This window comes from Phalaenopsis equestris, unplaced genomic scaffold (genome assembly GCF_001263595.1).
Source record: "Phalaenopsis equestris unplaced genomic scaffold, ASM126359v1 Scaffold000429, whole genome shotgun sequence".
Taxonomy (NCBI): domain Eukaryota; kingdom Viridiplantae; phylum Streptophyta; class Magnoliopsida; order Asparagales; family Orchidaceae; genus Phalaenopsis; species Phalaenopsis equestris.
This window is the reverse complement of record NW_018164870.1, coordinates 79,487-106,957: the sequence shown is the minus strand read 5'-3', so window position 1 is coordinate 106,957 and position 27,471 is coordinate 79,487. Positions and strand designations below refer to the sequence as shown.

At 36.4% G+C, this 27,471-nt stretch overlaps 1 protein-coding gene across 1 annotated transcript in view; it reads left to right on the top strand.

The window, feature by feature from the left end:
* LOC110027617 (nuclear cap-binding protein subunit 1) overlaps nt 1–26,951 on the top strand; it is a gene marked incomplete at its 5' end in the record, with an annotated part of 89,997 nt that extends 63,046 nt beyond the window's left edge. The window contains 7 exon segments of the mRNA XM_020729118.1: nt 896–1,014; nt 17,217–17,355; nt 18,611–19,111; nt 23,744–24,043; nt 25,340–25,506; nt 25,578–25,692; nt 26,653–26,951. Of these exon segments, the coding sequence (XP_020584777.1) occupies nt 896–1,014; nt 17,217–17,355; nt 18,611–19,111; nt 23,744–24,043; nt 25,340–25,506; nt 25,578–25,692; nt 26,653–26,763 (1,452 nt within the window).
* Between the last annotated feature and the right edge of the window lie 520 nt (nt 26,952–27,471).

Below are 27,471 nucleotides of genomic sequence, written 5' to 3'. Positions count from 1 at the left end.
TTTGGATTAGGTTTTAGTTTTTTTTTTTATTTTAATTTTTTGCGGTCATCGTTTATGTCTTGCTAGGGTTGTATCCGAGAGCAGGCGGGGCTCCGACTGTGTCCTGCTCCAAGATGGTGGCTGTCTCTCTTTAATCCCTTGCCTACTACCCCTCCCCTGCTTGTTGTCATCACCCCTTCACCCCCATCCTTCCTGCTACCCTGCTGCAAGCCCTACTCGACCCCTCTGGCTATCGCTAAACACCCATTTTTCTTATTTCCCTGTCGCCAACCCTACTCCATCCCTACAGAGGTCTCAAAAACACCCCCAACGTCATCTTCTATTGTCGTCAGCCCCCCACTTCCTACCACAATCTACTTTCAACCCTCTTGTACCGCCGCCACCCCCTTATCCCTCGCACTGCTCCAATCGCAAGTCAACATACTCTCTTCCAACATGCCACCACCTCTCCTACTCCCCTCTCACCGCTGTCGGTCGGCTGTTCCGTTTCACCTAGCCGGAGATTCGTGTTGTTTTATTTTTTCCTTTCATGTTTTGAGTCTTGATTGTAAGCCTGTTCTTTTGGCGTAATAAAAATCTGTTTTCCTATTGGATTTTGGGTTAACTCTGGTATCAATTATACTTTCCTTTTTAAAGTTTAGATAGTTCTTTGTTGTTCATTCTATATTTAAAAAATAATTGCATGATTTAATGAGACTTCTCGATTTGAAGAATGATGTAATTTAAGTATGATAGATCAAGTGTGGATTGTATCTTTTTTTTTTTTAACTTTATTATGTAATCTGGTTTATATTGTGGTTTCTATTGTTTCATCTTTTACTCGTGCTTAGTTGAAAATGATTTGACGGGAGGCCTAGTTTCTAAATTTGATTGATTTTTTATCAACTATTTACAGGCACTTCCTGGAGCATTCCCTGCTGTTGTAGCTGGAGCAGTTCGTGCGTTGTTTGAGAAAATTGCCGATTTAGATATGGAGTGCCGAACAAGGCTGATTCTATGGTTTTCTCACCATTTGTGAGTTTATTATGAGACATTTGAATGATTAATTTATTCAGCTTTCCGTAATTTAAATAAAATAATGAAATCATAGAATATTTTTTTAGAATCAATGGTTTTTAGTACTTCTCCATAAAAAAAGTTTGATTTTTTCTTTAGTTTCTCTTAATTTAGGCTGAAAGTTTACTTCAGCTATTAAATATGCTAAAATTCTGCTTGCGCTGGTGTATTCTATTTTCTTGATGAAAAAGTTTATATATATATATATATATATATATATATATATAGATAGATATATAGTTAGATAGATAGATAGAAATTTTCTTGATGAAAAAGTTTATATATATATATATATATATATATATATATATATATATAGATAGATAGATAGTTAGATAGATAGATAGAAATGTGTGTGTGTGTGTGTATTTTATTATTCTAGATGAAAAACTTGTTCCATGAAGCACTTATATGCTGCTGAGGTAAGGCTTTTAGTCCCCCCACTTAGATTGAGCTGAACTGGAACTTATTATCTAGGGATAAGTTTGAAACCCAGTAATTTAGAGCAATCACGGTAATGTGAAGACCAATTCCAAGATGAAATCTCATTATTTGTTGGGGCATTCACTTGAAGCCTCCCTTGTCTTTATATTATGTAGCTTATTAAAATCTTAAGAATATTAATTGAGTGATTCAGTTTATCATCTTTGATAAATTTATTCAAGTCTAGGGGAAACTCTAGTTTGAGATATGTAACAATTCATCAAATGAAAAATATATACAAAATTAATTACAATTATGTATGTTCAGGGATTGGTGAGGTGGCTATAATAATCCGACGGATGATTGAGGTGGCATGAAGTGACTAAGAAAGATGTAGAATTGATAAGCTCAGTAGCATGATATTGAAGATAGTGGTGAACTGATAGATGCATAATTGAAGAAGATTGATTTTTTCGCACTTCTCTAGTGATTGAATGGAGGTTGTCCATTTCAAGCTTACAAATCAATTTTTTTAAATTTTGTTGCTAATCACCCTTTAATGCGAATGTATGCAAGTTGCCTATCTATGACAATGAATGGAGTACAAATATAGATTCCTGTGTAGCTTATCCTTTATAAAATACCTATCAACTTAAATATATTTTGTTTCATTATGTTGCACAGTGCTATATGTGGTGTTAATAGTTGAATTGTCATAATACACATTGTGCCTTTTCATTCAAAAATTTTAAATCTTTTAGGTTCACTTTTAGCCAAAAGAGTTCCTATATTCCTCATCCCGAAGATCTAAATTCATCTTGTACACTAGATCATTCCACCATATTTTATTTTAAGTTTCTCTATCACGATGCTTTCTATTAACAATGTGTAATATCTTGAAGTTAGCTTGTTAACTATGAACCCTAGATGATAAAAAGTTTAGGTTTTTTTTTTTTTGACATTGTAATACTTTTTATATTTAGCTTGTCATTTGATCTTTTTAGATTATTTATGAATTAACTTATCAATCAGTAATATCTGATCTAGAATGTAAATAGTAAATAAGTCTTCTCATAAGTCTTTGATGGAAGATTTTTCTAAATTATTGTGTTTTTTTTAGCATCTTCAAGTTTATGATTAAATTTTATGGGGCTCTTGGCTTATATTTTTCAATAGGGATGATATATGTTTCTAGTGTGATATATTGATTCCAAGTTGAGAGTGTGCGATAGCAATGCTAGGCTAGTTCTTTTGCTTACCTAATTTCTTGATTTTAATTTATTAGAGTAGCTTCTTGTTTTTAGCCTCTCTACCTTCCAAGTCATTATCTATTACGATGATGTTGTTATCATAAACTAGTAGTGTTGAAACTCACATTAATGAGTTGTGTTTCACAAATAATCCATGTTCTTCTTGTATGTCATGTAAAGTATTACATTGGAGGACATCCTAAATTATGCTCTAAGGCGCTGCTTCAATCTATATAATGTTTTAATAGTTTATATATCTTTTTGTTATATATTTGACCCAAATCCTAATTGGATCTTTGTATACACTTCTTCATTTTGGTCACCTTATATGAATGTGTTCTTCACATTTAATTATTGTATCTTGTAGTTCCTATTAGTCATCAATGATAGAACACTCAAATAATGTTCATTTTAGCAATGAGAGTAATCATTTCAAGATAATATATCTTATATGTTTGAGTTTAGCCTTTGATTACTAGTCAACCATCATATTTGTATTTTATAGTAATGATTTATCTAGATCTTTTTTTTTTTGATGATGTCAACAATTATAATACTTTTTTTTTAATTGTATCCATTTTTTTCTCAAAATATTACTCCAATTCACGTTATATATAGCCTTAGAGGCAATTTTAGGGGTACAACTAATGTGAAGATTGGTAAGAAATAATTAGTGATTATAAGAAACATTTATGCTTGATATGAACAAATGTAAGTGATGTTAAGTTTAACTTTTTGTATCTTTGTTTGCAGGCTCAATTGTTCCATCAGTCGATTCATTTTTTTGTATTGATTTGATTGATGGATTTGCCTACTTTGAGATACATTTTTTTCTCAAGTAAACTTTTAATGATTAAGTTGAAAGTGGTTTTTATACAAGCTTGGTTTATGTTGATGTGGATGGTTTCGGATTAGGAGTGTTTGTTGAGGTGATATGTTATGGAAGGAGAATACAGGATAAATTATTTTCAATGATATTTTTTTCTTATAGTAAGTTAACACAAAATAAAAAAATTTTTACATTAAAAATGATATCAACACACGGCGGTAATTATGCTCAGGGGTGTCAAATTGAGTTCACGTGTCGGGCTCAAGTTTGACCTAAAATTGACCAGATCCAAAACCGTTTAAAATGAAGCCGCCCCAAATATTAAACAGGTCAGAAAGTCCAATCCAAACTAGACCTATATAAACCCATTTTACGTATGGAATAATAATTATTCAAGTCAAAAACGAATAAATTGCGAGTGATTCTCGGGTCAAATTCAGGTTGGGGGGTTAGTCTTTTATCATTTTCGGGTTGGTAGGTCAGTCCAAACCCAACTAAAAAATTTAAACGGATTAGTATTTTTAACCCGAACCCGACCATCATTTTTCGAGGGCATGTGAGGGACTATTGAATCGATAAAAAATAGTTTTCCTTGAATTAAGTTTTATTTTGTATTAAGGACGTGAATCGATAAAAATAACATTTTCAAATATCTTAGGAATAAGATTATTTGAGTTTTTGAAGCATGGAAAGAATTTCTAGAGGGCATGTGAGGGACTATTGAAGTCATGGACACTTGTGGGCTATGCAGCACCCACACTTCTAAAAATATGTTGTACTCGTGTCGGATACGTATTGGACACCGCCTCTTGTCAGACACACCCCAACACTTCTCCTACACCAACACACATCTGTGACTTTCAAACATGTCGGGCACATCTCAACACTGCATCGGGCCTGAGCTTAACACGATTTCGAGTGGGACACGCGAATTAGAAAATTACAAATGTACGTATAGCCTTAGTTATTCCTCGTAGTCTAAATCACCCCATATCTCGTCATGTTGAAACTACCTCTAACATTCATTAAAATTGAGCATCGAAATTGCATCTATTATTTGTGGAAGTTGAGCATTAGTAATTTCTATTTTGTAATCATGGAATTTTGTAAATTGTAGTAGATAAGTTGGATTATAAGTTAGATGAATTCTTATGAAAGATATTATATTTAATTTTAAAATTAATTTTCTCAAACATGAGTTTTTATAATATAAATTAAATTTAGGAATTTAAATTTTATTCTTGCATGATTTGTGCTGTGATATTTTTGATAAAGAATAATGTAAAAATTTATATTTTATATTAATAATTAATTAAATATAAAAATGTTCCCATGACATGTCGTGTCCTATATTTTTCAATTTTGTCATGTCCTTGTATCGTGTTGTGTATGTGTCCGTGTCGCCGTTTTGGTGTCCGTCTCCGTGTTTCATAGCTTGTGGGTAATCAATTCATGATAGGAGAAGCTATTAAAATAGATTCCCCCTAATATAGTTTTGGAGCATTTTCTTTAAGAAGAGAAGCTCTTGTGATAGCAAGTAGGCTGTCATTCTTTAGTTCAAATACCCATTTTGTTAAGTTGTGTATATATAAGAGGACTCAAATACTAGTCCTTTATCTTTGAAATACAGAAAGAGAGAGTAGTTAAAAATTTCTTTGGCATTGTTGGATCTAACTTCTTTAATTTCTAGATTAAATTGATTTCTTATTATGTTGAAAAAGGTAGGAAATTTAGTGCTTATGTCACTCAGACTTTTATTTGAACAGTCATGGCACATGGGTGTAGCTAGCAATAAAGGACACTTGCGATGTCATTATAAATGAGAGAAATAGGACATTGAGCTCTTGGGTTATAGATTGGAAACCAATGTGCATGTGTTTTGCTAACTCATGAGTAACGCTATGAAATTATTTTATATTAATGTTTTTTAATATGAAAGAATGTATAGTTTTAGAATAACAACAGAAAGATAACCAATATGTAGGTTTTAGAGTTTTATTATTTTCTTATTAGATTTAAAGGTTTTAGAAAGACATTATAATACAACAGATACTTTGGAAGCTCTTTAGTCGTTAGGTTTCCCAAGGTGGTAGAAATTTTTTCTTTCTTTAACAAAGTCCAGTTGTCCTACTCTTGCCTTAGTCTTGAAATATATTGTGTAATATACAACACAATATTACATTTTGAATTTATAGTTAAATTTTGAACTATATTTAGCTTATAAATAATTTAGGAATATGAAGAATAATTCTTATTGAGTGATTTATTTGTAAAATTATCCTTGGCCAACCACAATTTTTTAAGATCGATCAACAATAGTTTTATTTTATCATTGAGATAAGGAATATAAGAAATAAATGTGAAGGATTGGTCATATAGTTTGTAGTTTGTTAAACAATCATCTAAGTGTTGAAATTGCTCATCTTCAATACTTTAAATGGGCCAGAAGAGGGTATATTTTTTGCGAATGCAAGAGAATATGTACCTTCATATGTATATCTTTGTTATTTTATCTATTCTCTTTTTCTGTCTAAATTTTGCGTGTTGGCTTGCCATAAAGCTTCTAATATCTTTGTTTTAATGCGAAGCCTTTTTGATATTTGCATCATAGCATGTTCTAATGGCAATTTTATTTTTAAGTTTGGCTCCCTGTGCTTTTTGGGAGAAAAGTTTTGTTTTATATTGTTTGATGGTGAAGATGCTTTGTCTCATTTGCCTCAAACTTTTCTTGTGGTTATTGGCAATCTTAGTTTTTTTTTCTTTTGTTTGAATGATGACAATAAGTTCCTTTGAAAGGATAAATAATTCTTTCCGAGAATCTTTTTCTTATAATGTCAAATACAATATTTACTTAAAAAAGAAATTTTGAAATAATTTTAAAAATGACTGTGTTTTTGCTACATTTCATTTGAATATATTAATAATATTATATCCTTTGTCGAAGGCTTTGTAGTAGATTAAACTAGTTTAAAATGGATCATCCTCATTATTTTGTGGCTGAGGTTTTGTTTTTTTATCTTAAAGATATTAGTAGCGTCACGAGCCTTCAAAATCATTTTATTTGTAGGATCCAAATTTCCTTCGTTGAATGAAGGAATATGCATGTTTATTTATTTAGGAACCATGAATTTTTATACCCACGTGTCTATGATTGATTATGCTCCACGAAGCAAGGCAAGCTCAATGAAATCAAAATGAATGTTGGGATACTATGGACATGTTATCGCATGAGGTCAACTCAAGAGATTTCTTTCACAATTAAAAATATTCGATTATCTCCATTTTTTAAAGCAAAATTTTCTAATATGTCTAGAGCACTAAGAATATTTGAGGATTCATTTCATTATTAAAACTATTGCAAAGAAAAAAGAAATATTTTATGAAAGAAAACAAGGACTAATCTAAAATCAAACTTATGAGGCGCAAAAAAAAAGCTCATATAACTAAGCTTGCGAGAGAAATTTAATTCGCCTATATACAAGACATTGATGAAACTATAGTATTGCATGTGATGGGGTTTTATTTTTACATTTTTGTTGGTGCTAATTAGAAGAACAATAATAATTAATTAATATTTATAAATATGTTAGACTGTAGAGGGGTACTCATGAATGTTTTGGTACTAGGTTATCTTTTAGTACATCATTTCATTGACATACATTAGCCAATTCAAAAAAAAATTATTCAAGCATTACAAGACTTGCCGAATTTATATTTTTTGGATTTTGGAGATAGTTGGGAGGACAATATTCCATTGATAGACTTTGTTTATAATAATAGTTACCAGTCCAACATCAATGTGACATCATATGAGATTTTGTATGATAGAAAATGCAGTTCACTAAGCTGGGTTCAAACTTGAGAGAATCAAAATGTTGAGAAAATCATACACTATATAAAAGTCATGTTTTACTGGCGGACAAAATAGCCTATAAAAATGATTATTTCTACCAATAATTTTGATATCCTGTAGAATAACAGTAGACAATGATCAACCAAATTATTCTCCGTCGAAAGTAAATTTTATATTGGAAAAATTTCTCTATAAATGATGTACCGGCGGACTTGAAGTTGTTACTCAACTCTTCGTTGTTGTTACTAATGATGAAGTTCAGAATGCTATTAAAGATATGGGACCAAACAGAACTCCTGACATTGATGGTATCACTACCTCTTTTTACAAGCACTTATGGTCCATCATTCACAAGGATGTTCTTAATGTTTTTCGGGAATTTTTTTACCTCCGGTATGATGCCACATGATTGGAAGAAGTCTTTAGTTGTTCTCTTACCGAAGAAAGCCCTTGTTGATACTTCCAACTTATTCTAACCCATAGATTATGCAACACGATATACAAGATGGTTTTGAAGGTCCTTGTCAACCGTCTTAAAAATACTTTACCAATGTTCGTATCAGTAATGCAAGGGGCCTTTGTTCCTCATTGTTCAATTTCGTACCATTTTCTTGTTGCTCGGGAGAATTAACAAGCTGAAACACTCCACTGCTAAGAGTGGGCTTATGGCTATTAGGCTTGATATGGAGCAAACTTATGATAAAATAAGTTGGAAAACCGTCTGTGGCGTGCTTGATGCTTGGGGGTGTACTGTTATCTTTTAAAATTGGGTCTTGGAGTGCATGAAAAATCCCATGTTTACTTTGCTTATCAACGGGAAATTGTCACCTTGGATTGAGGCTAAATGCGGCTTCTACTAAGGGTGCCCCCTTTCTCAATATCTTTTTGTTATTTGCTCGGAACTTGTATCTTTAACACTTTCACAACGTGCTCAGCATATTGACCTTGGATTGAGGCTAAATGCGGCTTCTGTTAAGGGTGCCCCCTTTCTCAATATATTTTTGTTATTTGCTCGGAACTTTTATCTTTAACACTTTCACAACGTGCTCAGCATATTGGCATTAGCAATGGAAATGGGTCTCCTTGTATATCACATTTATTGTATGTTGATGATATTATCCTTTTCTCTAAGGCTTCTATGGGTGATGCTAAGTACATTATGAATATTTTAAAGGGCTATTGCTCTTGGACAGGAGAAAAGATCAATTCTTCAAAATCGACCATCATGTTTAGCGAAGCCAATCCCACTTGGAAGACAAGAAAATTCTCTCATTCGCTGCATTTCAAAAAATTGGAGGAAATGGAGTATCTTGGAGTCAAGCTTGCTTTAAGAAAACTCACTAAAGCTGATTTCTCCAATATTATTCAAAAGGTTGTTGACCTCAATTTTCGTGAGGTCTAGTTTTTCTGACAGTTGTCCCTTGTTGGATGCCCTACTTTAATCAATTCCTCACTTCTTTCAATGCCAATTGACCTCGTCATGCATACTAGTGAAATTGAAAACCTATGCAAACAATTCCTTTGGAGGAAGTGCACAGGCCGGTCCGCCATACATTATATCGCCTGGAGCACTTTACCCAAAATGCTAGGTGGACTGGGCTTCCACGCTCCAAGCAATTGGGTCTTTACGAGGAAGACTATCATGGACTTGGCTTCTACACTTCAAACATTTGTGTAAGAGGGAGTAATAACAATCCCCTCTTACACAAATGTTTGGCTCCGAAGTACGGGACTGACATTTGGAATTGTGAAAATAAGTGCGGCACATCTATCTCTTGGAAAGTTCTCTATGATGCGGCAAAATTCCTTCAACCAATCAGTAGATGGTGCATTGCTAATGGGGCCCGTATTGATGCTGTCTCACAGGCGTGGATTATGTGGATTCTCCAATTGATAAATGGCCTTGTTTGGTTAATGTTCACAAAATCCAAGGAAGGTAGCTGATTTCATTTATAATGGAAGTTGAAATTATCATGGGCTTTGTTCTGTTTTTGATCTGAATATGGTGAATACAATCTTACAAATCAAAATTCACCAAGATGTACAGGATCGTATCGAGCTTAATCAAAACTATACTGGCAGAAACATCACCAACCTTGCATATTCTGCTACATTTCTACAACTTGATTTCGATTGGGGGTGGCTTAGCAAGCTGTATATGTATCCTAGAGAACTTTTTTTCTGGTAGCGTTTGCTGCATGACACAATCCCTACGAGATGCTGGCTCCACAAGAGGGGTCTTGCGGACGGGATGGATTGTCCGTGGGGCTGTCTCGCAAATGAAGACCAAGGTCATATTTCATCTAATTGCTTATGGTTTTGCAAGATTAAAAATGTTTTGCTTTCATCGAGAGTGCAACTACCTTATTTCAACTATTTCGCTGAAGAAGTTATGAATAGTAGCACATGCCGATAAAGCCAAATTATTGAAGCCTGTTTATACTGCTATGTCATCCACCATTGTTGGCGGGCTCATAGCGCCAAAGTTCATAATCAAAATCATAGGACTTTTCTAGTAGTGGGCGGCTGCTAGTACGAAACGATGTCCCTTGGAGGACGGAGGGTCAATAGCCCCTACAATATCGGTTCCCCAGGCCTCAAAGGGCCAAGATGTTACTGTTGGACGTAGTGCATTCGAAGGTTGATGAGGTACTGAGCTGAAGATCTAACAATGATGGCACCGCTTGACATAATCTATACAGTCAAAAGTCATCGAAGGCTAGTAGTACCCGAGTTTCTTAGGGCCTGTTTGGGGCAGCTTATAAGTGCGGCGGCGTTTGCACTGTTTGTTTCTCACGTTTTACCGGCGTTTTAAAAATCATGATTTTTATTTTGTGAATAACGTTGCCCGCGAGATCATCCCTGCTGGCGGCGTTCCTTAGCACGTTTTGTCCAGAATTACTCCCCTGCCCTAGAATCTCGCGATCGAACCCTCTGCCTCGCGATCTTGCTCGCAGAGCTGCTTCTTCGACACTCCTCTTCGTGTTCCTTTGACATTGCTTCTTCTGCTTGGAGTGCGCGAGCCAACGAAGGAGAAGAAGGCAAAGACAGGTGCGGCGTGCAGGGAGGAATTACGACACGACTAGGGTTCGTGCGGAACGGTGAGCAAGTTATGGTTGTGGGCTTTGGCTCAAACATGAAGCGTTAAGTTTTTTTTATTCTTGCGTAGAGGGATATCAAGGCTTCTGCTGCTTTGATTTTGAACAGGGGCTTTCCACCCACTTTCTCCTTCATTATTTTCACCTTTCTTTGCTTAGCAAGGTGAAAACGTATTGAAGCTTCTGAGTTATGAGCCAGATGAGTGTTAGAACGAGCACCTTCGTGAGTCGATGGATCAATTTTCTCACAATGGTAACTAATGGTAACTGTTTCATTCCGCTTTCCCTTCAAAATTGCTTATCAATTTGATTTTCTTGCACATCCTTCACCTCTTTCTTGCACATCCTTTTGCACATCCTTCACCTCTCATCTCCTGGAATCATTTTCTTCTGGACGCATTATCTACTTATTGATGCCGCCAGGTTTGATTTAAGGAAAATATGAAGTTGGGAAATAAATTGGAAGAGTAGAAGGGGTATTGTGTTGCATCTATGAATTTCATCTATGAATTTAAATGGCTGAGAAATAGGAAAAGAAGGAAGATATTTTTGTTTATAAATTTTCATTGTTTTCTCTTATGTTTTAACATGTAAAAATCTGAAATCTGTGCTGCAGATAATGGGATTTGGAGTTATTTGTTTTGGAATATGGGTGAGTACTCACCATGATCAGCATGATTGGCCTTAGTGCTCTAATGTTTGATTTGGGCTTTATTGTTTGAGCATTTAGGTTATCTTAAAAAATCTTTAGCCATCTTAAATAAATAAACAAATTCAAAGTTTATTAAACTAACATTATACAAATTTATGTGAAGATGTGGTGATCCAAATTATTTTATTCTTTTTGTATCCTAATGTATGAATTCATCATCTACTTTTATGAGTCATTGTGTCGATTCGAGCTTAACAATACAAAAAATTGGGGCCGCTTGAAGAGTTTTCATGTGAAGACTGATGATTGTAATAACTTGCCTATCATGTACAAGGTCTATTGTTTATATTATTTTTTAAAAATAATCTAGGTTACTTTATCAATATATATATTTTTTATCATGCATCACTCTATTCAGAACCTTAAGGCATACAAATCAACGGTGTTGACTCCAATCGAGTCAGGTTGTTGTCATCATTTTAATAATTTTATCAATTTTGATACTCACTATTAATTGAGGGTTGTTTCTTAGTTTTTTTTACTGTTCTGTATAGGTTATCTGCTTCTCCAGTATCAAATATTTTGTTAAAACAGTTTTATTGAAAACAACATTACTTAACAGGGGCAGAATGATAATTTATCTACAAACAACTGCAATTTAGCTGTTTTCAAACAGTTGCTGCCCCAAACAGTCAGCCAGCTTATCAGGATCAGTTGTTGATCAGCAGCTTATCAGGATCAGCTGTTGATCAGCAGCTTATCAGGATCAGCTGTTGATCAGCAGCTTATCAGGATCAGCTGTTGATCAGCAGCTTATCAGGATAAGCTGCTTATCTGGATAAACTGGATAAGATGCAGCTGCCCCAAACAGATCTTTAATCTTAACCTTCATCTTGGGGCCCACTGATGGGACCCACAAAAATCGTCATGGACCTCGGTCAAGATCTTTTGGATCTCTTCTTTTCCAACACATCCCCGTCACATTTGCTCTAATGAGCGTCGGTAAAGGATACCATTCAAGATTCTATAAGACAACCCTCTCTTTTGAATTTGAGTGGCAGGAGAGCAGTCAACAGGGACTATCCCCTTCATCAAATATGATTTAATGCCTTGACGCCAATCATCAAGTGGCTTAGCCGAAGCGGAGAGGACTGCGGCTTCATTACCTGAAGGGGTCCGTCCTGAAGATTCAAGACACACCGGTGACAGGACCCTTCTATCTTGGATCACAACCATCACGGCGTCTCCGGTAAGACTCGACAGTTTCTTAGCAAACTTAGCTAGAGTGTCAGCCTTGCTATTCAAGGAATGAGAGATCCTAACTAAAGTAACATTGGGGATGTATTCTAATAATGCCATCACTTTCTTATGGTAGGTTTAGAGATCCAGTTTGAAAGCTTTGTAAGTTCCCAACACCTGGCTGATGATGAGATGTGAATCCTCATTCACTTTGATCTTCTTGATGAGCTAACTCTAATCCAAGAATCAAGGCTTCGCATTTCGCCTCATTGTTCGTATGTGGCTTGTCAAACTATATAAATAGCAAATAATACCATGCTCGGGGGAAACGAAAATGTGGTCGATGCAGGCCTTCACTCTTGGGAGAGATCCGGATGGGCCTTCCTTCAAGGAAGACATTTCATTGAAGTACAATTCCCACTCGGGGGAATCGAAGACTATCAACTGCTCGTCAGGAAAGTCGTCGTTAAGCTGCGAGTTAGCTAAGACCGGATGGGCCAAGGTTCATAATCAAACTAACTAGCCTATTGTAGAACCAAGCGCACTCTTAATGGTTCTTTTGTTTTATTGCATATAGATGATCATAGGGACTTTTTTGCCATACTTGTAGATAATGGCTCACTTTTGTACATCATAGATTCTTTCTCTGGATAGTTTTTTCCTTTTTTGATATAGTAATGCAAATGCCATATTTTTAAGGATAAAACCCTAGAAGGAAAATGAGACGACTGAGGCTGTCCTGACGAAAACCTCAGCAAAAACTGAACCTTGAACAAAAAATAACGAAATATATATAATAGATAAATATAAGGAAGAGGCGACATCATTAGCCCCAAAATAGGGGTCGGTTGGCCCTTGCACCGCCTTGGTTGAACCTGTCCAAGTAGCCCGGCCGGTTCAACCCTCAGAAAGCCCCACATCAAAGGGCCAACAAAATTTGTTTTGAAGAAGAGCTAAAGTCTTATGTCTTTCAAAATGACCGGCTAGGCCTCTGCCATGGCCTTCCACTAATATGGTTTTTCGAATGGAACACCTAGGAGTTCATAAACAATTTCTTTTGAATAGGAAGTCAACTTTGATGTGGAAGATTTATAGTTTCCAACGAGACATTCCTGCAGTACCAATTGAAAATCAGGATCCTCGGCATGCATTCCCCATATTAATTCGAAACCCATAGTTCTAGCTTTCAAAATTGTTGTAGTAGTTTGTTGGCGGCTTAGAGCATCGACTACTTGATTAAAGAGTCTAGGTTTGTGCTTGAGAGTAAAATGAAAGGCTGAAATATGTTCACTCCATCTGACATGTCTTTCTTTGAATTTATTTTGATTTTGAAGATGCTTAAGGGCTTCGTGATCTGTAAAGAGGATAAATTAGTTTGTTAAAAAATAATGACTCTAATATTGTAGTGCCAGCCCTTTTAAAAGATAATGAAAAGATCTATTTTAGAGAAAACAACCACTGCTTTTAGTTGTTCAAAAGAATTATCCAATGGAGGAATGGGAAACCTATATTTGATATTGTTGATATTTATAGCCTGGCTGTCAATGGACATGTGCCATGTCCTATCTTTTTTTGGAACCAAGAGAGTTGGAATCACGTATTGGTTTGCACTACGTCGCACCAAGCCTTTGTGGGTCAGTCTATCCACTTGCCATTGAAGTTCCTCATGCTCTTTTGGAGACATCATAGATGCATGTTTGTTGGTATGACCGCACTAGGCACAAGTTCACTGACATGTTCTATCTCTATCATACGAGTTAATCATGCAAGAATCTATGTCGGAAATATATCTTGGAACTGTTGTATCAATCTCTGCACTTCAGAATGAGTTGTCAGTTGTTATCTGAAAATGATACCTCATAGTTGTCTCCTTAAGCTCTTTCAAAAGCAATGGAGTAAACTGTTGATTTCATTCCCTACTTGAATCTCCTTCTTCATAGGCACCAAAGTTGTTTGAATCTCCTCTTTGATAAAGGAATAATTGTTAGCATGTCTGGTGCGGGACTTGTTGGGGCTGGTTGAACAGTCGACCAGTCTTGGCATGATGGCCGATTGAACTAGCTAGCCATAGGACACCAAATTGGGGGGCATGAAACCCCCCTCCCTCTCTCTCCTCTCCCCGCCGTTTATTTTCTATTATGTTCCTTCCATAGGGGGGATTCCGTACTTATTCTATTTTCAATCTATTTGTATCCCTTTACTAATCTAATTCCATACCTTTGCTAGTGCCTTCCTATTCCATTCCTTCTATATTACTTTGTTTTTTTATCTTCTTCCACCTATTATATAAAAGGTTACTTTGCTTGCTTAGAGGTAGTTTCTGATTGTTTTTTATTTCAATTTTTTGTCCCTAAGGCGTTTCTCCCCTCTGACGATTGTATCCAACGAGGTGTTTCTCCTTGCCGACGATTATATCAAATGAGAAGTTGCTCCGGCTGTAACTCATCCGAGGTGGTGATTATCTCCGCTCATTTCATCTCTTCCGGCTACTGTCTTGTCCACCGCAAGCTCTTCTAGTTGTTGTCCAGTTCACATAATCTCTTCTGGCTCAAACCTTTCCCGACTTCTGTCCAGTCCATCGCAAGTCCTTCCAGTTGCTATCCAGTCCACTAACAATCCTTCTAGCTGCTGTCTAGTCTATCACAAGCCCTTTCAGTTACTGCCCATTCTACCGAAACCTCTTCTAGTTGTTGTCCAAATGTCCGCTACTTCTACAGCACCCATCTTATGACCGTCGGCCTCCTCCTGCACCTTCCAGCAGGCTGGCCATCTTCCAGTTTCCTTTTGGCAGGCTAGCCCCCTTCTAGCTTATGAGGCTATGTTTACCGGTACTAGGGAGGAATTTATTTGGCTTAATAAACTTGCTTTCATTCACGTGAGAAAATGTTCTGGTGGTTGATGGCTCATAATGCCATTCCAAGTAAGCTGTTGCTTTTGAAGAGAGTCCTTATGGAGGCGGATATTTGCCCATGGGGCTATCAGAATATCGAGAATCGGTCACATATTGTTTTTGACTGCTTGGTTCTAAAATCTGTGCCAATTGGGATTTTTCAATTTTGTTTTTGCTAGTTATGCGGAGGCCTCTGGGGTCTTTCATAATTTTGTTTTGTTGTCTCCTATGCTCACATGTTTTTCTCTGTTGTTCATTATTGCTGGAGAGTGAGAAATGCAAAGCCACATGGTCAGATACACGACACACCAGTCACTATTGATTTTTCTATTCTTGCAACCCTGAGTAACATGCATCTTTACCCATTCCGGGAGAGTTGCCCCCTCTCCAATTTTCTCAAGATCAACGTCACTCTTTCCCGGTATGGACAGAACTGGTACGGTCATTCGAGATGAACACGGTAGTTGTATTTTGGCTATGGACCAAAAATTTGAACACTGGGATGCGGGTAGAGTTAAGCTTCATATTATTCTAGCTCTCCAACAAGTCATTGAGCCATGGATGTACGTACTGTGGTCATTCTTGAATGTGATAACTTCAACATTATCGGGCTCATTTGTAAGTTCATTGCCAGACAATTTTGGGAGAGCCACCCGGATTTCAGCCAAGACATAGTCTTTTTGGCTGTTTCAATCAGATTGTGTTTGTCCACACAAAGAAAATGCAATCAAGTTGCTCACTATTGTGCTACTTTAGCATTAGATAGGAGTTTTGTTTTGAAACATGTACATGCTTATGGTGATTTCACTTCCATTCTTAGTGGGTATAGGTCTCATTTTGTACATGAATAGTTTTCTTTGTATTTTTTGTAGTTGTTTTGTTTTTATTACCATAAAATGCAATATTTCAAGGAAGTATTCGGAAGCGGATTTTGTTTTGTTTTTTTTTTTTTTTTTGTTTTTTTTTTTTGGGGGGGGGGGGGGGGGTAACCATCTGGTGTCCCCTATTGTTAAGGCTAATATGTGGGATTTACGAAATTTTAAAGGAATTACGGGGATAAATCTACTGTTCGACAGCATGCTTGATGTCGTTGGCGGCTGTTCCAGCTGAAAATGGTACACAAAACATCAAATAGGCGAAGTTCGGGTGGCGAGGAGGTTCCACTATCTATTTCTGAGCAAAATATTGATATACCACTTGCAAATGGAAGATGATACAACACTCTGAAGAGCATAACACTTATAGAAGTCTCTCAATTCGTAAAATCAGCAAAATTAAAAATTAAAATAGCTTACTACAACATATATAAAGGTCCCATAATAGAAAATAACCTAATTTGGAAATAAGAAAATAAATAAAAATATTATCCGTATAGGAACTAGCCCGTTCAGTACTCTCGTAATTCTCATCGTGGGATTTCCGCAATACCTTGGAAACAGGATTTGCTATTTGACATGAATCGAGCCTTTCAAAGGGAATTGTTTAATGCTACATAGGTTATGCTTATAGCCATATCCGTTTATTTTTTTAACGATGTTTGAAGTACTGTATGTGGCAATAATTTATTTATTGTTTATTTTGATAATATAAATACTCATATACTTTTTTTATTATTTTCCTACTCATGTAAATGCAAATTCTATGCGGCATGCCAGTAGTATGTATTAAAAATTAGGTGCAACAATGCTTTAGTTTTTTGCATTATGTTTGCTAACCAGAAGGAATGGGTGTCATAGCATACGTTTAACCATACAGATGTAAACACTAATTAATATTAATAGCCATCTCTCTCTTAGTACATGAAAAATATTTATATTTTGAGTCTACTTTTACAACATTTGTCTCAACTCCTTTTAATCGTTAACTATTAGAAATATAAAATTAGCAAAATTATTTAGCTTTCAAACTTATATTCTTATTATGCAGAGCTAACTTTCAATATATATGGCCTTGGGAAGAATGGGCGTATGTGAAGTACCTACCTAGGTGGGCTCCCCAAAGAGTTTTTGTTCAAGAAATATTGGAAAGGGAAATTCGTTTAAGTTATTGGGATAAAATTAAACAGGTAAGGTTCAATCCTTAGTCCAAATGCATTATTTGATTTCTCATTCTTATATTTGTTTATTTTTATCATTTGAAGTCTGAATAATAAAATAACAGTCTTTAGGACCAAAAGTTCAAAAAAAATTGCTCTCCCTGCTATTTTCATAATGAAGCTTGCTTCCACTTATCTTTGTTCTCCTCCCTGCTTCATAATGAAGCTTGCTTCCACTTATCTTTGTTCTTGTGACTACTAAAATTTTTGCAATACTTTAGAATGTTTGATTACAATTTTGCATACTTATATTGGGTGGAAAATACCAGTTTTTTCTATTTTGAAATGTTTTGGTTGTTTACCAGACTAGTGAACCTCTAGATGATACCCACGTAGTTATTTTCAGCTTACAAATTTATTTGTCTGTGACATGAACAGATCAACTTAGCATATCACTAGAAGAAGTTTGTTTCAATACGTTTTTTTACAGTGGTTTGGACTTACACTATTAAGGTAGTGGTGACCATCCTCAACCTTCTTGGATTCCAGTGTGTTGGAACAGTTACTCCATTCAGTCAAACCTATTCACCAACATGTGATGATATATGTTCTGTTTGATTTTAATGAACATATAGATATGTTAGGGCAATTTAATACACATCTTCTAAATTTTGGCTATTTAAAATATTAACTCAATTCTGCATCCATTCATTTAATTCCCGCCAAGATTTTGAAGTTCACAATAACAACTGGTTTTTTTTTCTTGTATTGTTTTATTAATTATTTATTATTATTATTATTATTATTATTATTATTTGCTTAAAAGATTCCCCTTTGTTTTATTGTGGCATGCGCAAATACATGTGGTTGCAAGTTATTTTGTTGAGGAAGGGCCGTAGTTTTGTAAATAACGTATATTTTGGTAGCATGGGTGTAAACATTCTCAATAAATGATGAATTTTATAAATTGTTAACACTTGCACTTTGACTACAGCCATACTACTACTTTTTATATGTTTTTATCTTGCATAATTTGCGTCAACATGATAATTGAATTATGCTTAATACAAAATAGATAAGATTTTTCTGCCAAATGTTTCCTATCAAAATCCAATTTTAAAATGAGAAATATGCTTAGCTCTCTAAATGCATTTGAAAAGAATGGTAACTCATTCTTCATTAGAAAGGTAGGATTTAGCAGGGCTGCTCCTCTGTTATTTTTCCGATCATTGCTACGTTGCATTTATGGTTTTACTTTTTGCCCTTTCATACCATGCTCTTTCAGAGCATTGAGAACGCCCCAGCACTGGAGGAACTTCTTCCCCCAAAAGGTGGATCTTGCTTCCGATATGTTACTGATAACGATCAAGAAGTTGGGAAGGGCCATAAACTCTCTGCAGAACTGAACAGCATGGTTAGGTCACGGAAGACTACGCGTGAAATTATTTTATGGATGGAGGAAAATGTGATTCCGGTACATGGAAACAAATTTGCTATTGAAGTTGTCATCCAGACTCTCTTAGAAATTGGCTCAAAAAGCTTCACACATTTAGTAACTGTACTGGAGAGATATGGGCAAGTTATTGCCAAACTCAGCTCTGACGTGGGCATGCAAGTTCTTGTGATTAATGAAGTTACCTCATACTGGAAGAACAATACCCAGATGATCGCAATAGCCATTGACCGAATGATGGGCTACCGTCTCATTTCAAATTTGGCTATCGTCAGTTGGGTTTTCTCAGAAGTTAACGTTGATCAGTTCCATCTTTCAGATCGCCCATGGGAGGTAAGTTCTTGTGTGTATTAATTCTGATGCCTTAATTTTTAAATTAAGAGCAACGGAAAAAAGTGATTATTTGTTACAAGCTGTAGTTTTTGTAGTGAATTCATTGGGAATATTTCCATATTTAGTTATGGACTTTATTCAACATACATGTTTGGTTATGTTGCTTCCTTCGCATTGTTCTGTTGTGATTTTGTTACAATTGTCATATTAACTTGAATAGCTTCAGTATGTGTGATTCATTGATGAAGGGTTGTCATCGTTCGTCCATTCTTGCTCATTTTATTATGTCAAATCAGCCTTTGTGTTCCCATTTCAGCTATCATTTGTAAAAAAGTTTGTGATATAATTGTTATCTGTAAAAGAATTAACTCCTGTGCAAATTTTTGTAGGATCTCGGCAATAAAAATATTTACTTTCTTTTATATATTACTTTGCATTCAACATAATCTTTGCATGACTTAGTACATTGTGTTCAACCTAATCTACTAAAATGGTGGTTTATTCGAAAGATAAATTCTGAAATCAATTAATAATTAAAGGAAGATTTACATACCGCCCAATTACTATGTATTTACATATCTAAAACCTAAACATCAACTTTGCTTCTCTCCACCGTACAAGTATGTTTCATAGTTTAATGCACTTAACTATGCCTCATTATATAAAAACAATGCTTTTATATATATGAATGTAGCATAACATTATGTTCTTTGATTGTAAAATATTGTTAGTTTTTCTCTTTGATAATAGGTCAAATCCTATATTTTGCATGTATACAATGACTAAGTTGTTATGCACCGAATTTATTGATTTACCTTAGAAATTCTTGCTTGGCATTCAACAAATTTCAGCAGCTTTTGTTGTGGAATGCCATCATTGTCAGTTTGGTTGTTTGTCTTATGCGGGTTCTTAGGGCTAAATCAGCCCCCACCGGTTCGGTAAGAATTTGTCATAGGTTTGGATTGTTGCGCCCAAGAGGAAAGATTCTCACCTCCTAGTTATCTTTTATTATAAATATGTTGTTTTCTATGTTATGGTGTAGTTTTGTTGAGATTTCTGTTTGGACAGCCTCCGATGTCCCCCTTTTTCCTCCCGGGGCTGCATCCGACGGAGAGAATGTGATCTACTTGTAACTCATACGAGGTGGTATATAGCTTCGTCAATCGTCCTTACTGTCATCTTCCTTGCCACACACACACACACACACACAACCCCCACTCCCAGCCACCAACATCTTACCCTACTACTCCCAGCAGTCGGTTTTTCCCTTTTTCCAGCCATAGGTGATCGTAACTTGTTATCAACCTATTGTTCCCGGCCACCAACCTCCCAACTGTCGGTTTCTGTTTTTGCAACCACTGGTGGCTGTCACCTTCTTCCAGCATATTCCTCCTAGCCGCCAACCTTCTAGCCCTCTTCCTACTGTCGTCTCCCCTTTCCCTAATTTCCCAGCTTGTTATCCGACTGCAACCCTAATTTTTGAGGGCTGCCATCAGCCTTTCAGCTCTCAACCATCTCGCCTACACCACCGCTGTCCCCGGATCTTTCTACCCAACCCTAGCCATATATTGATGTTTGTCATATTCTCATTTCTATTTTGAATTCATGATTGTAACCCTATTCATTTGCTTGATAAAATTTGCTTCTATTATTACGGATTTGGTTAGTTCTGGTATCATTTGGTATCAGAGTCAGGTTAGCCCTAGCCTGTCCTAGTGTTCCTAGCATTCTTCTTACCCCTCCACCAAAGTTTTTCTTTCATTTTCCCAATCCTAATTTCCTGAAAGTCAGCAACACTAAAGCAAATTTTACACGTTATTTCACCTCCTAACCCTAAACCCTAAACCCTAGCCATGTCACCAAGGAGATACATGCCCGAGTCTACCTAGGAAGAGATACATCGAGAGCTCTGCCGTTTCCAGCAGAGATTTGCAGAGATGGATGATGGAACCCAAGGGGAATTACCCTTGATCATGATCTAGAGAGTCGAAGGGGAGAACGGGACAAGAATATGAAGTCCAGACACCAGCGTGAGGAAAAAAGACAGCACTACTACCTGGTCCTAGATGAATTCGGAGATGAAGCGCCAGTTCTTACCAGCTTACTGTAGACAGAATATTCAGACCAAAGCTTTAGAATTGGAGAGATCACATCATCGGGCTAGCACCACATCTTACAAGCAGAGTGCAACCTCAGGATCTTACAATCAAATTACACCCAGGAAAACATCCATGCTGACCCCGTCAAAGGAAAAGTTAATTCAGAGTGGAGAACAAAAGGAACCAAGTTGCATTCCTATTTTCTTCCCAACCAGGAAGTGCTTTAAGTGCTTTCACTGTTCAAAGTGCATTTGAAGAAATAAACGGTAATCCGAAAAAAGATGAAGACTGCAAAGGTGATTCTCAATTTTCACCCAATAAAAAAGGGACTTCATCGATTCTAGTTGACCTCAAGATAGAGATTTCAGTTGAGGTAACAATAGTTGTTCTAGATGGTAGTGACTAATTTAGTGGGTGTTCTAGTAGAGTACGAGATTGTGGTGCCTTAAGCTAGAATTTTGCTGGCGTTGAGAGGTGCATCAGTAGGACTAATCTTGAATGTCCAAAGGAACTATGAGTTTGAGGAGCCAATATCAGATACAGGACAACCCCATATAAGAGAAACTTAGACCTTTCAGACTATAGACTCATCCTGGAGTTGTTCTTACTAAGGGAGGTCCCACATGGCAGAAATGAGACTCTTTTGTGCCACGTTTGGAATATTTCAGGTAATTACTCATATGTTAGATTCAGTTTAGTATGATACCCATCATCAAATGTCTAGACAGGACGGATGAACCCCAACTTTGAAATTTACCTCAAGAGCTTAATGGGGATAAAAATTCTTCAATGGGTTCCAATTTCTATCAGTGAAGAAAATGTATCTCCTAAGTGGTTGCTAGAGAGAACGGTGCAACCTGACATAGATTTCACCCCAGAGTTGATCTCTCCTTCCATATTGGTTTATCAACTACATTATGTTGAGTACAAGAAGTGGAATAAGAAGGTTTCGGACTTGAGGCTTATAAGTTACATTATGAGAACCTACATCTATATATAGTCTAGCTCAGAATGTGATGAGAGATGATGCATGCTTATTCTATCAAGTTGTGTTGCAGAATGACCACCTACATAATCGACCTACCAAGGAACTAGAATATCTCTGCTACCTTCAATGTGATAGACATGACTTCGTGCTATGAGGAACCAGAAGTTTTGAATGATGAAGCCTAAGATCTCCCAATCTCGAGAGACTGGTGCAGAGGCTTGAGGCTGAATCGGCCCCAACTAATTCAGTAAGAAGTTGATGGTTCAACAAGAAGTTAAACTTGTTGAACCCTGCTTAGAGTTTGGGTTGCTAGCGCCCAAGGGGAGGGGTTCCCCCCCCCAAGTTATCTTTTATCATAAATAGGTTATTTTTTCTGTTGAGGTTTAATTTTTTTTTAGATTTATGTTTGAACAGCCCCCGGTGTCCCCGTTTTCCCTTATAGGGTTGTAATTGACGGCGAGAAAGTGCTTCGACTGATGTAATAGGTGTTTCAGTAGAGTACGAGATTGTGGTGTCTTAAACTAGAATTTTGCAGAGAGCAACATCAGCAGAACTAATCTTGGATGTCCAAAAGGGCCATGAGTTTGAAGAGCCAACATCAGACACAGGACAACCCCAGATAAGAGAAACTTAGACCTTTCAGACTATAGACCCATCCTTGAGTTGCTCTTACCAAGGGAGGTCTCGCATGACAGGCTATGACTCTTTTGGGCCACGTCGGGAAGATTTCAGGGAACTATTTAGATGTTAGATTCAGTTTAGTATGATACCCATCATCAGATGTTCAGACGGGAAGATTTTCAGACATCATTAGTATGGTCCCCCAACTTTGAACTTTACGTCGGGAGCTAGCAGTCTATTGCTCCCGGCCACCAACCTCCTAGCCTACTAATGCCAGTTGTCGGTTTCCCTTTTTTCAGCCAGCCACAGGTGGTTGTGACCTGCTTCCAGCCTATTCCTCCCACCCGCCAACCTGCTAGCCCTCCTCCGGTCGTCATCACCGGCTTCCCTTATTTCCCAGCATGCTGTCCAGCCGCAAGCCTGCTTCTTACTGGCTGCCATAAACCCTTCAGCCATCAACCCTTCAGCCCTCAACCACCTCACCTATACCACCGATGTCCCTAGATTTTCCTACCCAGCCCTTGCTGGATATTGATGTTCATTGTGTTCTCATTTCTGTTTTGGAGTCGTGATTGTAACCCTATTCATTTACTTAATAATATTTGCTTCAGTTATTGCTGGTTTGGTTAATTTTTTGTCTTAGCAAATTGAACATTTGCTTCATTCCAGCTATAAATTATTATGAATCTTCATTCTAGAAGATTCAAACTTGAAAAGGGGATTCAATTTTTTTCACATTTATCTATAACATAGTTTGTTGTTTAGAAAGAAACCTAATTAAAGGTTGGTAACTTATTCATCGTTCTGGCTAGCTATTATTCTTTTTGTTAATGGTAAGTTAATTTGATTGCAATTTCATGTCAACTCTATTTATTTAGATTTTTATTGATGGTTTGCTTATTACTTGATAATTCTTAATTGCAGATACTTCGCAATGCAATCAACAAAACATATAATCGCATCTCTGATTTAAGAAAGGAAATCAGATTACTTGAAAAGGAGATTTTACTAGCTCAGACAACTTCACTGAAGGCTCAGAAGGAGTATGAGATCGCTGAATTAAAACTCGAAATTGTTGATGGACAACCTGTGCAGGCGGAAAAACCAGGAAGGTTAAAGCGACTAAAGGGATGTGCTGATAGGGCAAAATTTGAAGAGACTTCCATAAGGGAATCTCTAGAAGCAAAGGAAACTCTACTTGTTCGGGCTCTTGAGGAAAATAAGGTGATTCCTTTTGTTTTGGTCGTTAATGAAGAACATATAGTTATTTCTTTTGTATTAACCATTACTTGCATTTACAGGTTGATTGGCTGAGAATAAAAATTGATACTTTTGCTTTTTAATTATTATGTTAGCTATGTAGGGTTGTTTTAATTTCAGCCGTCATGCTTCTTTTAATCGAACTTTGAAGCTACATATTCTCATCACATTTGTTACTTGTCATTTCATTGTGCTTTTTATGAGCTGAGTACACATGTAATAAGGTTTCAAGTGTGTGATGATGAACGTTTATTGCTTTGTTATCAAATAACTTAAGCGGAATCCATGTATGATTATCCTTCGTTTTTATACTGAATGCGATGAGAAATTCTCTGATCAAGAGAACATTTTATTACTATTCTTTTTCATTAATTTTTTGTGTCCATTACTTTTCAAATAGAACTGTCTAGATGGCCTTTTTTGTAGGAGTCATAGCTTAATTGGGAAATGATGCTGTGGGGTGCACCATGTGAGCTTTTAGGACTCTGGCTAAAATCAGCAAAATTATTACATTTCTAACTGCCATCATTGGTATGTTTGGGGAATTGTTTTCTTGCTTTTTTTTAGAAATTGTTGTGATGGGAAGTTTACTTTTTCAACATGATCTGTTAAAGTGTAGTGGTTGTGCTGTTGTCTAATTTTTTCAAAAAAAAAAAAAAAGAAAAACTATTTATAACTCCCACCATAACTTTCTAGAAAGTTGATTTCTCCAGCTTTACAATCACTTTTTGAAAAAGCTACATCCACACCAAACAGACCCTAAGTCACCAAACAGACCCTAAGTCATATGAAGTTATTAAAAAAAATCATATAAAGTTGATGCTGTTGTTCGAAAGAGAGTAATCAGACGGCGTGTTCAATAGTCAAAGCTCACGCTTGAGGATTCTGTTTGTAACTGTTCAAATGGGGTGACTAGATGACCTCGTTAGCAGTCATCGTTGGGGACTGCTACTTTGTTTTGTGGCCCAGCTATTTGGCCAGGTTAAGACGAAAAAGTATTTTTTTTTTCAACCATTATCGGTGAAATAGATGCTTTCTTTGTTTATCAGTAATTTTTTTCGGCCGTGTGAACTCAGTACTTGAGATTTCTATCATCTAGTCGCCTATAGGTTTTGAGACAAAAATATAGGGTCTAGAAAGCAGGCATCAATAGTTAAGCTGCAATTAGATTGTTGTTTATTTGACATCATTTAAAAGGTTTGTGTAGTTTCCTTTTTTTTTTCCTAGTCGAGTTGAATAAATTTTAATAGTTTTGTGCAGGAATTATTTATCTCGCTATACAAATGCTTTCGATTTGTGCTCATGGAACGATTGCCTCCATTATCTCCTGATGGAAAACTAACAAACTTGAGAGGTCGTCAGATGGACTTCATGACCGTTGATCTAGAAAAACCACCAAAAATGGATATTGATCAAGGAAATAATAGGTAAGTTTTTTATGGATTTATGAAAAACTTTACTCTTTGAAGTTTCTAACATCGGTTCAATGAACCTCCAGCATTCTGGCTGATGGTGAAAGAGCAGCTAATGCCTATAACATTGGGGAGCTAGAGCAGTGGTGTCTAACAACTTTGGGTCATGTGAAGGCTATTTCCAGACAGTATTCAACTGAGGTTGATTTTTAAACCTTGGCTTTCTTCTCCTTTAACTGTGTAGTGGTTATGTCTGCTTGTACTTCTATTTCTGCATATATTTTATGAATTTCACTGATACTGGAGTTTACCTAAATCAAAATAGAAATGCAAATATTTTTACTAAAATTCAATAAGGTTACATATAAGGACACTTGACACTATAAAAAACAACGACACAAACATAGAAGACACCTTAGGGTGATGGCGAAGATGGTCGATGGTTGCTGGACAGCAGATAGGTTTCAGATTGGGAGGTTGCAGTAGCGGCTGGAGCTCTGTGACGGAGTTGCGGCAACAGGCTAGAGAGTAGGAGGGAGTTGCGGCAGCAGGTAGGGGTGGTCGAAGTGGTTGGCGGAAAAGGTTATGGCGCAGGAGGGGCTGGCGGCAGCAGATTGGATGGCTGAAAGGTTGGTGGCAGCAGGTTCTGGCACAGGAGTGGTTGCGGCGGTAGGTTTTGGTACTGGAGGGGTTGGCGGCTGCAGAGACGGGAGAGAGGGGATGGCAGCGATCAGGGGTGAACTTCAGCGAGCAATAAAAGAAAGGAGGCATGGCTTGAGCATCTTCTCGCCGTCAATCCAGCCCTAAAAATGGAAAAGGGATGCCGGAAGCTGTTCTCATAGAAATCTCAAAGCAAAACTAACCATGATCAGCAAAAGGAATATATTTATATCAGTAGATTGCTAGGAAGAAGCCCCACACACCACCGCCAGCACACCCAAGCACCACCGCCAGCACATGATCAGCAAAAGGAATATATTTATATTAGTAGATTGCTAGTGTTTAGGTTATTTGAACTAATCATGTGCTTCTTTTTTCTATTGATTATTTGTGATTATAGGTGATTGGAACTCATCATCACCTAAGTGGCTTTCTTGTTCCCTTTTTCTTCTCTAAGATAATATCTTATTTTTCTCATTACTGTTTTTCTAACGCTTGCAGATCTGGCCTCATATGGAGGTCTTGGATGATGAAATTTTCAATGAAAAAATCCATCCACTAATTAGGAAAGCAGCATATGATGGTTTAGGCAGATCCATCACTGAGCCATGAAGTTTGTGGACAACTGGTATGTTTTGTCAGTTTTCAGATGGCAACTACTAATTTTTGTGCTGTAATTCCTTAGCTATCTTGGTATTTTTTTCATAGTCCCCGTTACTATATTCTATTGTATTTTCAAATATGTAATTTCCAATCAGTCAACACTGCTAATCTATATCATCATTTCCATTTTTAGCATACGGATCATTCTCACTCTTTTTCTGTTCATTCTCACTCTCTTTTTCTGTTCTTTTTTGTGTGATATATATGCTATTAATTTTAATATTTGCTATATATATTTTTTGTACACATTTCAGCTTTGTTGTTTTTCTTTATACTTAAAATTAGGGGGTTTCATTAGTTCAATAAATTCCAAAGACCAAGGAAGATTTCGTGCGCTTGTCTGCTGTTGAACAGTTGCAGTCCACTCTATGCCCCAAATTACGAAGTGCTGAAATCGCATGCTCTTATAGTCTTTATATATTTATCTACTAAGCTATGAATGAATTTGCCAATACTTCATGCCTTAGAAATACATCATAACCATGATTTGGTATATCATTATGCCTCTATTTGTTCGACTACAATTTTGATAAATTATTTTAATATTTTAGTGAAGTTTTTTTGGTCAAATTATTGGGAAGTTGAGTGTTGAACTATAAATCACACACGAGTGTTGATTTTCAAACTCGAGTTCTTAGTGATGAGGACAATACCCTC